The 15,178-nt window shown below is 47.7% G+C and overlaps 1 protein-coding gene across 15 annotated transcripts in view; it reads right to left on the reverse strand.

Annotated features, from left to right (window-relative positions):
* Positions 1–477: 477 nt before the first annotated feature.
* Positions 478–15,178, reverse strand: part of DEPDC5 (DEP domain containing 5, GATOR1 subcomplex subunit) — a 155,198-nt gene continuing 140,497 nt past the window's right edge. For 12 of the 15 annotated variants that reach the window (XM_050806663.1, XM_050806673.1, XM_050806671.1 and 9 more), the window contains 5 exons: positions 13,848–14,017; positions 10,254–10,425; positions 6,303–6,363; positions 1,422–1,504; positions 478–1,283 (listed from right to left, as the gene is read on the reverse strand). In XM_050806663.1, coding sequence (XP_050662620.1) covers positions 991–1,283; positions 1,422–1,504; positions 6,303–6,363; positions 10,254–10,425; positions 13,848–14,017 — 779 coding nt within the window. In that variant the 3' untranslated portion in view covers positions 478–990. Of the gene's footprint in view, positions 1,284–1,421; positions 1,505–6,302; positions 6,364–10,253; positions 10,426–10,489; positions 12,158–13,847; positions 14,018–15,178 lie in introns of those variants that run through there. The other 3 variants (XM_050806677.1, XM_050806676.1, XM_050806675.1) reach the window with 2 other exon arrangements.

The raw sequence follows: 15,178 nt of genomic DNA on the forward strand, positions 1-15,178 counted from the left end.
AATCGCTTGAACCCAGGAGGCAGAGGTTGTAGTGAGCTCAGATCACACCATTGCACTCCAGCCTGGGCAACAAGAGTGAAAATTTTGTCTAAAAAACAAAACAAAACAAAACAAAAACCTAACTTAGAGTCTACAAAGGTTTCCGTTGATTTTTTTCAGAATGCCATCATATCTGCATCCCAGAGCTGGGCTCACCCCATTTAGCAAGATTCATTCTGACAGCATGAGCCTACAGTTACCTTGTAAGTTATCCTGCCTGCTCACTGTCCTCACTGGAACCATCCTTGCTCCGGCCTAGCAGCCTATGAAAGAAATCTCTCAACAAACTCATAGCCAAACTCCCTAAGCCAGTGAATTCTGAAGCCCTCTCACCATCTGTGGCCTCTTCATTGACTGCCATGACCCCGGCCACCTGGCACAACTGCCCAGCTCAGGATGGGACTGCTTCTGTGGGGAACTGGGTGGGGACAGAGATGATGCACGTGGAGCTTTTTATTTGCTTCTGGTATGTACAGGTATATACAGTAGGTGAGAGTCTATGGTACATCATTTCACAAAATTATCTTACATCTGTGCACACTCCCGGGCAGGAAGTGGCAGATTCTGCCCCTAATATCCTATAGATGGTGAAGGAAAAGGATGCTACCAGGAGCCACTCACTTCCGAGGACATTCATGGGGGCTGCCTGCCCTCTTCCCAGACACTGGAGCCCTCCCACGGACAATCTGTGCCTCCCACCTGCTCTGAGCACTTGCTGACAGGAGTGGCGGCAGCAGCAGCAGCTGCTTCCAAAGTCTTTCTTCTAGAGTAGAAGATTTGTTGTGGGGGCCAAAAAAAAAAAAAAAAAAAAAAAATTGGCCCCCACTCACTGACAGTAGCAAATGGACACCTGACTCCTAGAGCCTGCCTGGAATCCTCCTCCACCCTGGGTTTGAGGGCAGCAGCTCACCCACCTTCCCTCAGCACAGGCACAGCCTTCTAACCCTGGCCTCACGGGGCACTGGCATGCATCTTCTCCAGGCAACTTGTCCAGAACGTGACCAGACGGTTGTCACGGTTGATGCAGAAGTCTGTGAAGTCCTTCAGCAGCCGATCAGCAAACTTTTCATCCCCTGTGGCACTGGAGCGCCATGTCTTGGTTAGCATGGTGTTGTAGGCCCAGTTGTAGCCGACCCGCTCCTCGCAGAACATGTTCTGGTTGGTGGAGCTGGTGGAGTTCCGCCGCCGCCGCTGCTGCCCTGAGAACTTGCGCTTGGAATAGGGCAGCTGCAGAAACACTGTTCCTGAAGAGAAAGGGGAGCGCCTGTGTGGCAGCCACCAGGAGGGCTCCTGGAGCCTGCTGAGGTGGTTCTGCAGCCACAGGTTTGGTGCAAGGAAAGGGATGTGGACCCACCTGTCCAACTCTGCCCGTAGCTCCTTACCTGTAACGTGGATGTACTGAGGCTTGTTCTCAGCAGGGAAGTTAAAAGCAGAGGCAGAATATTTATCTTGTACAAACCCAAACCTAGGAAAGGACACAAAGACATGCTGATCAGCGCCTCCTTAGTTAAAGGGGCAAGGGAAGAGAATGTAGCTGATAGGACTCTCGGACAGCCTGAGACACAGAGATCTGGAAAGATATCTTTCTAGATTGTACATGCAGGCTGCTTTTGTCCTCACCCTCACCACTTTTTGACCTCTACCTCTTGCAACACCATGGCTCACCAGACCTCCTCACACCTAGCAGCCTGTCATCTCCGAGGTCCACCATGTCACCACCACCATACTGAATGAAAACCTTCCCACCGGCTGCACTCTTCATCCAGCCTTCATCTCTGCCCAGATAGCCTGTCCCTCCTACCATGTTCCCTACCCATCCCAGCAGACCTTCCCACTGAACGTTCTCCCCCATCCCATCCTGGGCCTCTCACTGGAATCTACCTCATGTCCTGACAGGCCACACATACCCACCCGCATACTTGAGGCTATCCATTCCTCCAGAGAAAGGCCTTATCTTTTTTTTTTTTTTGGTGAAAGGGAGTTGTTGCACTGTTGCCCAGACTGGAGTGCAATGGCATGATCTCGGCTCACTGCAACCTCCGCCTCCTGGTTCAAGTGATTCTCCTGCCTCAGTCTCCTGAGTAGCTGGGATTACAGGCATGTGCCACCACGCCTGGCTTATTTTTGTATTAGCCAGGATTAACCAGGATTGTCCTGGTAGTAGCCAGGAGAATCACTTGAATCCGGGAGGCAGAGCTTGCCGTGAGCTGAGATCATGCCATTGTACTCCAGCCTTGGCAACAGGGTGAGACTCCATCTCAAAAAAAAAAAAAAAAAGAAAAGAAAAAAAGAAAAAAAAAAGAGAGAAACGCCAAGCTAGGGCTCTCTGCTTCACTGTGCTCTGGAAATGGGCAGGAGGAGCCATTTTTCATCTATGGCTTGTTCTATTCCTGGTTTTTCTATTTCCATAAGGCACATTTATTACAGTTCTACCTGCTAAGAGCTGTAAAGGACGTGGTAACAGATGTGGCTCCTGCCCTCTAAGTCTGAGGGGTTTATGTAATGAAGACAGTGATGTAGGCAGAACTAAAGATGGGAAAATGCCTGTCTTCTTTCCTGGACTGAGTTCCTTGGGGAGGTGCTGTGTCACATCCTCTACATAATCTGCATTCCATAATTTTTCACCGAAGAATATATGAAGTCAAATATGCAAACTAAATGGGTAGGCTACTACGCACTGTAAGCTGCCTATCTACAGGCTGATTATATGATGAGGAGGTGGAGCGACCTCTACCTCCCGGGTTCAAGCAATTCTCATGCATCCAGCCTCCTGAGTAGCTGGGATTACAGGCGTGTGCCACCACGACCGGCTAAATTTTGTATTTTTAGTAGAGACAGGGTTTCACCATTTTGGCCAGGCTGGTCTTGAACTGCTGACCTCAGGTGATCCGCCTGCCTCGGTCTCCCAAAGTGCTGGGATTACAGGTGTAAGCTACCGCACCCAGCCTGCTTTCTCCCTACTTTCTTTTTTTTTTTTTGAGACGGAGTCTCGCTCTGTCGCCCAGGCTGGAGTGCAGTGGCCGGATCTCAGCTCACTGCAAGCTCCGCCTCCCGGGTTTACGCCATTCTCCTGCCTCAGCCTCCCAAGTAGCTGGGACTACAGGCACCCGCCACCTCGCCCGGCTAGTTTTTTGTATTTTTAGTAGAGACGGGGTTTCACCATGTTAGCCAGGATGGTCTCGATCTCCTGACCTTGTGATCCGCCCGTCTCGGCCTCCCAAAGTGCTGGGATTACAGGCTTGAGCCACCGCGCCCGGCCTCTCTCCCTACTTTCTAATTAAAGCTATTGATTTCCTTAGCATGGATCAGCCTGACCAAAGTAATTTTTTTTACCTCATTTCTTTCTTAGGTCACCAGGAAAGAACTTTATTTTTTAATTATAAAAAGGCAGTGTAACCACATGGTTCCTGGCCACCTGGCTGTCCACTCAGGGAGAATGCAAGCCAGAAATGCAGTAAGGGCAGGGTGCTCCTATCCCTGGGGAGGGGATATAATCATCTCCACCTGCCCTGAAGAAGATGAAGGAGGAGCTGTAGGTCACAGCCTAGGGGCTGAGGAAGATGAAGGAGGAGCTGTAGGTCACAGCCTAGGGGCTGAGGAAGATGGACACTTTTCTAGCTCTTTCTGAGATGGACCTTATGGGTGGGCTGATGTGTCGTTTAGAGCCACAGTTGCACTTAAAGCTCCACCCTATGCAAAAGCTACATATGAAAGTACTCTAGGCAGGCACCTTGCTAGGCATTATAGAAGGAAACACAAATAGGAAAACCATACCCCTGCCCTCCAGGGGCCCCCAAGTCACTGGAATACAGAGTGTTTTGAAAGAAAGGGAAAGAGGAATTCAGAGAGGGAACATTTGGGAATCCCTGGAGGAACACTCTGACAGGTGTAGAAGGTGGGAGAGGTGTAAGTGTAGAAGGTGGGAGAGGTTAGGTGTAGAAGGTGGGGAGTTTAGGTGTGGAAGGTGGGGGGGGTTAGCTGTGGAAGGTGGGGGTGTTCAGGTGTGGAAGGTGGGGGGGGTTAGCTGTGGAAGGTGGGGGTGTTCAGGTGTGGAAGGTGGGGGGGTTTAGGTGTAGAGGGTGGGGGGGTTTAGTTGTGGAAGGTGGGGGTGTTTAGGTGTGGAGGGTGGGGGTGTTTAGGTGTGGAAGGTGGGGAGTTTAGGTGTGGAAGGTGGGGGTTTTAGGTGTGGAAGGTGGGGTTTAGTTGTGGAAGGTGGGGGGGTTTAGGTGTGGAAGGTGGGGGGTTTAGGTGTGAAAGGTGGGGGAAGGTTAGGTGTGGAAGGTAGAGGTACAGAAGGTGGGGGTTTAGGTGTGGAAGGTGAGGGGGTTTAGGTGTGAAAGGTGAGGGGTTTAGGTGTGCAAGGTGGGGAATTTAGGTGTGGAAGGTGAGGGGAGAGTAGGTGTGGAAGGTGGAGGTACAGAAGGTGGGGGTTTAGGTGTGGAAGGTGGGGGTTTTAGGTGTGGAAGGTGGGGTTTAGTTGTGGAAGGTGGGGGGGTTTAGGTGTGGAAGGTGAGGGGGTTTAGGGGTGGAAGGTGGGGGGTTTAGGTGTGGAAGGTGGGGGGAGAGTAGGTGTGGAAGGTGGAGGTACAGAAGGTGGGGGTTTAGGTGTGGAAGGTAGGGGGTTTAGGTGAGGAGCACACTGCAGCAGGGTTTGGTACAATGAAGCAGAGGACTGGTCGGAAAACAGGTGAGGGTATCTGTAGTAGAAAAAGCAGGCTGAGGAGGAAAGGGTAATAGTTCCTGGGAAGATATGACCAGAATCTGGACTGAGGGGGATGAGGAGGAGAATGCAGTGAAGGAAAAAAGCAGACTTAACAAATAAAGGCCACGTTCTGAGTGATATCCCGCCAGCAGAGCAAGCAGAGTAAGAGCTACTTAGAAACTCGTGAGTTAGCAGGGTCCCCCCGGGTGATTGCTGTCTACTGAGGGTTCACTAGGTGCATCACCGGGCTCTCCAGAACATCAGAGAACTCGCCCGGCTTCCCCATGAGGGTTAAGAAAATGGAGGCTCACCAGTTCCAGAATTGCTCATGGTTCCTCAGCCAGATGCTGATGGAGGTGGGAGTGGATAAGGCCCTTCTGCTTCCAACATCAAGGCCCTTTCCCATTGACCACTGCACTCTCTACCTTCTGCCCTGATTCTGCACACCCACCATTAGTGGAAGGAGGAAATCAGCCACCTTTGCCTTCATTCCACAGCCTTTGCTAAGCATCTGAGCTAGGTCTATGAAGGGCTAGACCTTAGATGAAGGTCTAAGGTAAGCTGGGGCCATGGTGGGTGTGAGAGGCTAAATAGTCCTATGGCTGTATGAGTGTATATAGGGAGGTAGGGACTATAACAGCTGAAGACGCTTGAATAAGGAGATGACAGGACACTGGAGAAGGTGTAATGAGAGGATTACTGAAGCAAGAACAAGGGGCTTTGTTTTTACCATGACTACTAACATGAAGTGGCCATCAGATACCAGGCTGGTGATGTTTGGAGACAACACAGTCGGGGAGACAGTGAAGTCTAGGACAGGCTTTTCCCTGGCACACATATTAGGTGCCAAGAAATATCTATTGACTCATCTATTGCTTTTTAACCATTCGTCGTATTTTCTTTTTTTTGAGACGGAGTCTTGCTCTGTTCTCTGTCGCCTAGGCTGGAGTGCAGTGGCGTGATCTTGGCTCACTGCAAGTTCTGCCTCCTGGGTTCACGCCATTCTCCTGCCTCAGCTTCCCGAGTAGCTGGGACTACAGGCACCCACCACGACGCCCGGCTAATTTTTTTGTATTTTTAGTAGAGACGGGGTTTCACCATGTTAGCCAGGATGGTCTCGATCCCCTGACCTCGTGATCCACCCGCCTCGGCCTCCCGAAGTGCTGGGATTACAGGCATGAGCCACCGCGCCCAGCCCATTCGTTGTATTTTCAATCTGCGCTGGGCTCTTGACACATTTTTTGATTTTTCATTTTATATTATCTCCTGAATAGCTTGGCCTAGGGTCTTGTTGGAGGCTAAGGAGAGAGTTCTATGTTCTCCACTCAACTGGAAGAAGAAAATAATGAGGACTGAAAAACAACAGCTACGGGAACCAGGAAAGCAGCGCTAATCTCAAAAACCAATGTAAAGAGTCCTGTTGGAGACAAGCAGTGAATTTACCATTGGTGGAACAGATCCCTTTCTCTAGGAATAAAAAAAATGGGTTTCACTTTGGTAACTGCTATTCAAGATAAACACCAATTTCCTTCCCACTCTTCACGTTCGCTAAGGGGCAAACCTGTGTGCAATGGCTTCCTGGAAGAGGTGCATTCGATCCCAGTACGTTTCCGGTTCAAAGCCTGAAAGGAAAAGAAGAATAAATATTGGGTTGCGATCACAAGGTTTGTAATTCTCTCTGGGCCAGTCTTCTGTACCCTTTACTACTCTTGGCAATCAGTCCCCTTGAGCCTAACCTTTGCTTCCCCATACTACGCCCTTTGGGAAAGATTTGCCTCCATCCTAAGGGTCAAAGAAAGGACAGCTGTGTGTTCACACCATCCCTTCCCCCAAGCTATAGCTGGGTCTAGGAAGGTGGAGTCCTCAGCAGCCAGTGTGAGCTACCAGAACTCAACATAAGGCTCATTCCAATGACTTCTTATACCCAAAGCTGAAAGGAGCATATTAAAGTACAAACAGAAGATAAACTATAAATGCATGCTAGTTGCCATTATCATAGCACACTGCAGCCTTGAACCCCTGGGCTCAAGTGATCCTCCTACCTTAGTCTCCCAAGTACCTAGGACCACAGACATGCACCACTATGCCCCAATTTTTTTTTTTTTTTTTTTTTTTTTGAAGCAGAGTATTGCTCTGTTGCCCAGGCTGGAGTGCAGTGGTGCAATCTCAGCTCACTGCAACCTCCTCCTGCCAGGTTCAAGTGATTCTCATGCCTCAGCCTCCCGGGTAGCTGGGATTACAGGCACATGCCACCACACCAGGCTAATTTTTGTATTTTTAGTAGAGATGGGGTTTCACCACGTTGGCCAGGCTGGTCTCGAACTCCTGACTTCAAGTGATCCACCTGCCTCGGCCACCCAAAGTGCTGGGATTACAGGCGTGAGCCACTGTGCCCAGCCCACCTCTACTTTTTTGTATTACCAATCTTCCCACAAGAAAAGGCAAATATAAGCTCCATTTTGGGGGTAGGAAAATTGAAGCAAATAAATATAAAAATAAAAATTTGGGCTTGGTGTGGTGGCTCACACCTGTAATCCCAGCACTTAGGGAGGCTGAGGTAGGAGGATCACCTGAGGTCAGGAGTTTGAGACCAGCCTGGCCAACATGGTGAAACACCATCTCTACCAAAAATACAAAAATTAGCCAGGTGTGGTGGCGCATGCCTGTAATCCCAGCTATTCGGGAGGCTGAGGCAGGAGAATTGCTTGAACCCAGGAGGCGGAGGTTGCAGTGAGCTGAGATTGCACCACTGCACTCCAGCCTGGGCGACAGAGCAAGACTCCATCTCAAAAAACTAAAATAAAGTAAAATAAAATAAAAATTTGGCTGGGCACGGTGGCTCATGCCTGTAATTCCAGCACTTTGGGAGGCCGAGGTGGATGGATCACGAGGTCAGGAGATCAAGACCATCCTGACTAACACGGTGAAATCCTGTCTCTACTAAAAATACAAAAAAAAATTAGCTCGGCATGGTGGTGGGCACCTATAGTACCAGCTATTTGAGACGCTGAGGCAGAAGAATGGCATGAACCCCAGAGGCAGAGCTTGCAGTGAGCCAAGACTGCGCCACTGCACTCCAGCCTGGGTGACTAAGCAAGACTCCGTCTCAAAAAATAAAAAATAAAAAAATAAAAATTTGAAGAGTGATTGGCTGGGGAGGACAGCAGAAGAGATAAGTCCCCTCCTCCATAACCCACTTCATTACTCCAGCCTCGTGCCTTCTGCAAGGCTGTTGCTGAGGACCAAGAGTGGACAGGGGAGGGAGGAGGGCCGGGGAAGGTTGGACGACCATAGCATGGGAGCCCAGGCTGCTCTGAGGAAGGAGGTGCTGAGGCCTGAGGTGGTAATTGCACAGCCATCTCAAAGACCAGAGTGCCTGTGGTGCTTTTGTTAATCTTTCCACATTTGGAATTTTCTGCCTGTGATGGATTTGAGGATTTGGGGTACCTAAAGAGCAAAAAGCAGCCAGGCACGGTGGCTCACGCCTGTAATCCCAGCACTTTGGGAAGCCGAGGAGGGCGGACTACCTGAGGTCAGGAGTTCAAGACCTGCCTGGCCAACATGGTGAAATCCCATCTCTACAAAAATACAAAAAAAATTACCCAGGCATGATGGCGTGTGCCTGTAATCCCAGCTACTCAGGAGGCTGAGGCAGGAGAATCTCTTGAATCGGGAGGTGGAGGTTGCAGTGAGACGACATCACGCCACTGTACTCCAGCCTGGGTGACAGAGCGAGACTCCGTCACACACACACACACACACACACACACACACACACACACGGCAAAAAGCAAAAAAGACTTTGGCTTTAAACAGAAAATCCACATACAGCACATTCTTGTTAGATTTTTAAGATTTTGAATTTGCTGCTATAGGAAATGGCAAGAACAGGAAGAGAAGAGGCACAGAAGCAAGAAAATCGATTTTCAGATTCAAATCCTTATTCCTTTAAACTGGGACCCTTTCTGCAGCTGTAACCATGGCAACCAACAGAGGCTGCTGGTCTTGAAGACTGAGTTACAACTGGCAGGGAAAAACAACTTGCACGAAAATGTCCTCCAACGCCAGCCCTGTGGGCAACCCTGTGCTTTTATAGCAAAGGTGGAAAACCCCGAAAGAGTCTTTGGACAGTGTCAGGGGAAGATATCTCTGTCCCTTCAACATAATAAAAACAATAGTACCAGGAGCTGCTTGGCTTAAAACGGTCCCATATGAACACAATCATCTGGCATTTCAGGACTGCATAAATGGTCCTCTCTCAGCCATACCACTGTGAGGTTAAACAAGAACACGTGTGTTTCAAGGGGGCTTTGTAAGCTCTGTGTGTCCCACAGTCTATAGCCTCCAGCAGGTAGGGCCTCTGTGGGGCTTGCTTGGGACCCCGGTTATCACTTAGAACATTGTGTCTATAAAAAAATATCTTCCAAACTGTAAACAAAAAACACACAGATGGGCTTTTGGAAGAAAAGCTGTTTGCACCATGAGGGCAGCCTGTCACATGGAAATTGCAGGAATACTTAGCTTGGCCTAATCCACCTGGGGAGACCTCCGTATCTTTTGGGCCAGTTCCCTGCCACTGATCACGACACAGACTTACAAGGGCACAAGAAGAAAGCATCTCCCTTACGTCAAACGTTATTTCCTTCACAGCTCTAATCTTTATACCTGAGAAACCTCAGGGCTCCTGATGTATCAGCATCAACCCTAGCTTTACGTTTTAAAAAAGATCATCTGTGAACTCATCAAAAGCTTTGTAGGAGCTATTTATACATGCATCCGCAACGAGCACTTGGTGATAAAAAGCTATATGCTGTGTCAAGTGCAGCTTGTCTTTGATCTGTCCTAAACCTGCCCTCACGGTTCTGGGGGTCTGGTGTGGAGCAGCAGGTTCAGGCTGACCCTGGGTACTCTCTTTCTGATTGACAACCTTTCCCAGAGGGAAGGGCTCTGATTTGGGTCCTGCTATCATCCTCTGATCCTGCTTTGTCTTCCCTGAGATGCATGACTCGAGTCACACGCACTGTTCCAGAGGCTGACATGCCACAGCTTTGCAGAAAAGGATGCTGTTTCCTGTTTTGCTTTTCATGCCCTCCCTTTCCTGGCCTTTTTGCATGAAATAGCATATGCAAGTCTCCCGTGAGGTTTAATTCCCTGCAGCCCAAATCAGTTAGGCTGGAGCATATGAAAGGAGAGCGTGGGAGAACACCAGTGCTGCCTGTGATTTATAGAGTTTAGCGCCCTCTCCCACCCACCACTCTGCTCCAGGCAGCTCCTGACACTCTCATTTTAGGAATAAGGAATTCGAGACTCAGAGACATGAAATGATTTGTCCAGGGTTATCCAGCCACTAAGTCAAGAACCAGGATCCTTTAGAACCTTGATCCTTTTGGCCCCTTGTTGAAAGGTTCTCCCTTTTCCCTAGCCATGTTGACTGGATACCCAGAGTGGTGTCCTTGGTAGGGACGGGGTCTTACTGGTTGAGACAGAACCGCCAGAAGGGAGTATTTCTTACTATCAAACAGGTGCTCACTGCCCTCCTTGAGCAAGCAGCTGATGTTGAGTGGGATGAAGAGCTGGGCACGAAGGGGGTCGCCATACAGGTAACTGGGCAGTGCAAAAGGCCCCTCCAAAACTGGGACCAACAAAAAGCCACAGGAGGTGGCTTTCCGATGCCAACCTTGGACCTGGCAGAAAGTACAAAAACAGACAATATCATCTGCAAGTTCTTTCAAACAAAAGAAAATACTTCCCAAGGAGCAAACCCTCCAGAAAGGCAGCATGCACATTGATTGGCATGCTCATTTATTCATGTTCGCTGGCTGCAAATTGGTCCTGGACAGGCAAAAATGCAGTTTAACATCCTGACAAATACTAGAAAAACTGTGAGCTAAGCACACAGCTCCTCTTTACGGCCCAAACTTCTGCACCTTCGGTGTTTCTTTTAGAAAGAACGGTCTGCACAGAGTTGAAATCCTTCCTATTCTAGGGGATGTTGGAGAAAGGTCATAGGATAGAGGTTAAGTCTTTCTAATTTTGTCTTTTTTTTTTTTTTTTCTGAGACTGTCTTGCTCTGTTGCCCAGGCTGGAGTACAGTGGCCAGATCTCAGCTCACTGCAACCTCCACCTCCCGGGTTCAAGGAATTCTCCCACCTGAGACTCCCGGGTAGCTGGGACTATAGGCGTGCACTACCATGTCCAGTTAATTTTTGTATTTTTAGTAGAGACAGGGTTTCGCCAGTTGGCCAGGATGGTCTCGAACTCCTGACTCAGGTGATCCGCCGGCCTCAGCCTCCCAAATGCTAGGTTTATAGGCATGAGCCACTGCACCCAGCCTAATTTTGTACTTTACCAGGAACTTCAGTTCAAAGTATCAAACAGGAAAACAACTCACTCCAGCTGGCTGAGAGAAATGTGACGCAGGGTGGGAAATGACCATGGTGGCTTCTGATAATGGTAAACCCTGATCTGACAGAGTGAGAGACTACCAAATTCTATCTGTCCAAAGATGAGAACAAAAGTTACAGGGGCAAAAAGATAAACCTACCATCAATAACATTTTCTTAGGGAACACTGGCAATTTTCTAGATCTTGAGATACTCTTTTTAACCATAAAAATGACGTATGTTAAAAAATAAAAAAGTTGATCGATGTGGTTCTGGCATACAGATGATTTTTGTGTCAAGTATTGTTTCCAAAAAAATACAGTTGGGACAGAGCTTGACTTAAACAAATGATTATGTAAAAAATTAAAGGATACCACCTTTACCTTTTCTCTCAGGAATGTTCATAAGAAAAATAACAAAAAAAAAGCCGAGATCTCCATTTGACCAAAATAATTCCTAAGGCTTGGTCAAAATCTGATTTTTAACAAATGGGGACACTGCCTTAAAATAATAATTAACTTACATACACTAAAGTTTTAAAAGCTTAATAAAATAATGATAAAGAGATTAGCAGCTTTCAGTGGGTTTTACATGAACAGATGCGAAAAGTGTACTTTATGGAGACAGCTGCTAAATTCCTCTAAGGAAATGAACACTGTCTCTCTTGCCCAACTGTAACTATGTGTGTGTGTCTATGAATGCTGTGGTCATGCTGTTTTGGGATATGCTTATCTAGTAAGGGACAGCAAGGAGAGTGCTTATGCCTACTGGGTCAGAGAGCTAGTTTTACCTGAAAGAAGTGGTCACGCTGGTATCAGTGAGCTGGGGAAGGGCTAGTGTCCTCTGTGAGCTGAGCAGAATGAGCAGTGGGTTGTCTTTTTTTATTTGGACCTTAAGGATGTTCCCCAGATGGGAGTCTTTCCAAGGGAGGGGTCCTTGAAGATGCTAATGCCATGTGGAGGCAGACAGAGACCCGGACAAATTGCTTTCCCAGGATACCATGTTTTGTGGGATAAAACTTAGCCTATGAGCTCTGGACAAAAAAAAAAAAAAAAAAAAAAACATATAAAACCTGCTGGCCCATGCTGTACTCATTTCTCTTTGCTTATCTCCTCGCTTTTAGTAAACTCTTTTTGAACTTCCCAGTTGTTCTCTGCTGTATGAAGAGATGGCTGGGCTGGTGTTGAGAGAAGTGAGATTCAGTAGAAGCCACAGAAGAATATTCTTTTTGGCTATACTGGAGAGTGTATAAAAAGGAGTGGTAGACTATAAAGATGGTTAAGGAGCGCTCCTGGAAGATACTGACAACTTGGCTAAGGAGTGAGCACTGTGATGGGGGATGGTCAGGGATGGCTTCTTAGTGTAGGAGCAATGAATGGCCTGATTAGAGATGCAGGCCAGGATGAAACAGAAGGAGAAAGGACAGGCAGGAAGGCCAGTTAAAACAGGGCTTCTCAACCTTGGCACTTGTGACATCTTGGGCTGGTTATTCTTTGTTGTGGGGGCTGCCCCGAGCATTACAGGATGGTGAGCAGCACTGCTGGTCTCTATCCACTGAACGCCAGTAGCACCCACCCTGTCCTCATCCCTTTCTTTCTTTTTCTTTTTCCAAGATGAAGTCTCACTCTGTCACCCAGGCTGGAGTGCAGTAGCATGATCTCAGCCCACTACAACCTCCATCTCCTAGGTTCAAGTGATTTTTGTGCCTCAGCTTCTTGAGTAGCTGGGACTACAGGCGTGCACTACCATGCCTGGGTAATTTTTATGTTTTCAGAAGAGACAGGGTTTCACCATGTTGGCCAGGCTAGTCTCTAACTCCCGACCTTGAGTGATCTGCCCGCCTCGGCCTCCTAAGGCGTGAGCCACTGTGCCCAGCCACCCCCTTCTATCTTCAGATACTGCCAAATGATCCCGGATGGCAAAATTGCCCCAGGTAAAGAACCACTGAGTTCAAAGCAGTGATGTTTACTGACGGGACTGGTTAACTATGGTGTAAACAAATAACAGAATACTCTCCAGCCCTTAAAAACAATGAAGCAAAACAAAAACAAACAAAAATCCCAATAACAATAATAATAAAAAAAAATCCCAAGGCAGATTTATTTGTACTGACATGGAACACATAGGTGATAGAAAAAATGCAATGTAAGTAGTATGTATCCAATGCTACCGCCTCTGTTGAAAAAAAAAAGTAACGTGATTTTGTCCATGCTTAGAATCTCTCTGGAAATGTACTCAACAAAGCGGTAGTGGTGGTTGCTTTTAGATGAAAGTCCCAGGGAATGAAAGTGGGAAATAGATTTACTTTTCACTCTAAACCAGTGATTCTCAACAGGGAGCAATACTCCCCCTTCCTGGGAGAGTATTGTGGCAATATCTGGAGACATTTTGATTACCACACCTGGGGCTGTGCTACTAGCATTTAGTGGGTAGAGGCTAGGGTTGTTGCTCAATTTCCTATAAGATGTAGGACTCCCCCACAGAGAATTATCTGGCCTCAGATGTCAATAGTGCCAAGGCTAAGAAACCCTGATTCTACCCTTTTTGATCACTTGAAATTTTTACTATGTTTAATTTTTTTAAAAAAGTTACTCCAGTAGTCCTAATGAATGGTAATAAGAGCCTGAACTAAAAAATTAAAGTGACATGAATCTCTACCAAGCATCTCCATGCCCCACTGTGAGGTGAGCCAAAGGCCCGATGACATGCATGAAGGTTCTCACCATCTCGAAGAGTACTGCTGCGGTCACCGCCATCCAGTGCAGCTTGATCTCAAAGGCTGCGTTCAGAGAAAAGTTGCCATGGTAATAACAGCTGCACCACTCCAGCCGGTCTGTGCGGTTGTTCACATCAACATCCAGGGTCACAGTCCTCTGCTCTGGGACAGTGGCAGCTATGTCAGCACACAGGAGGGGCCCCAAGAGAGCGAGAAAAGGAGTGGGATGAAGAACAAACAACTAAGTATCCAGATATGAAACTATATACAAGATGCTATTGCATGTATAGCATGTATAATGCCTAAAAGAAAACTGCAGATTCTAGAAGTTTCCTGGAAATCATCTAGACTAGAGATTGGAAAACTTTCTGTAAAAGGCTCCATTATAAATATTTCACATTTTGTGAGACATATGGTTTCTGTTGCAACTACTCAACTCTGCTATTGTAGTGCAAAAGCAGCCACGAACGTTACATAATGAATGTGCTTGGCTATATTCCAATAAAACTTTAAAAAAGCAGACTGAGTTTTAGGGCGGTTAAACTATTCTGTATGATATTATAATGTTAGATATGTGCCACTGTCCAAACCTATAGAATATACACCACCAGCCGGGCACAGTGGCTCATGCCTGTAATTCCAGCACTTCGGGAGGCCAAGGTGCCGGAATTGAGACCATCCTGGCCAACATGGTGAAACCCTGTCACTACTAAAAATACAAAAATTAGCTGGGTGTGGTGGCGCGCACCTGTGGTCCCAACTACTCGGGAGGCTGAGGCAGGACAATCGCTTGAATTTGGGAGGCAGAGGTTGCAGTGAGCTGAGACAGCACCATTGCACTCCAGCCTGGCGACACAGCGAGACTCCATCTCAAAAAAAAAAAAAAAAAAAAAAAGAATATACAACACCAAGAGTGAACCCTGAAATGTAAACCATGGATTCTGGGTGACAATGATGTCAATGTAAGTTTATGGATTGTACCTTGTAAAAATGGACTACTCCGTCTGGGGATGTTGATAGTGGGGGCAGCAGGTTGTGGGGGTGGAAGTCAAACGATGTATAGTAATTTTCTTTCTTTCTTTTTTAGAGATGGAGTCTCATTCTGTCACCCAGGCTGGAGTGCAGTAGCATGATCTTGGCTCCCTGCAACCTCTGCCTCCCAGGCTCAAGTGATTCTCTTGCTTCAGTCTCCCAAGTAGCTGGGATTACAGGTGTGTGCCACCACACCCGGCTAATTTTTGTACGTTTAGGAGAGATGGGGTTTTGCCATGTTGGCCAGGCTGGTCTCAAACTCATGACCTCAGGTGATCCACCCGCCTCAGCCTCCCAAAGTGCTGG

The sequence above is a fragment of the Macaca thibetana genome, chromosome 10 (assembly GCF_024542745.1).
Source record: "Macaca thibetana thibetana isolate TM-01 chromosome 10, ASM2454274v1, whole genome shotgun sequence".
Lineage (NCBI taxonomy): Eukaryota > Metazoa > Chordata > Mammalia > Primates > Cercopithecidae > Macaca > Macaca thibetana.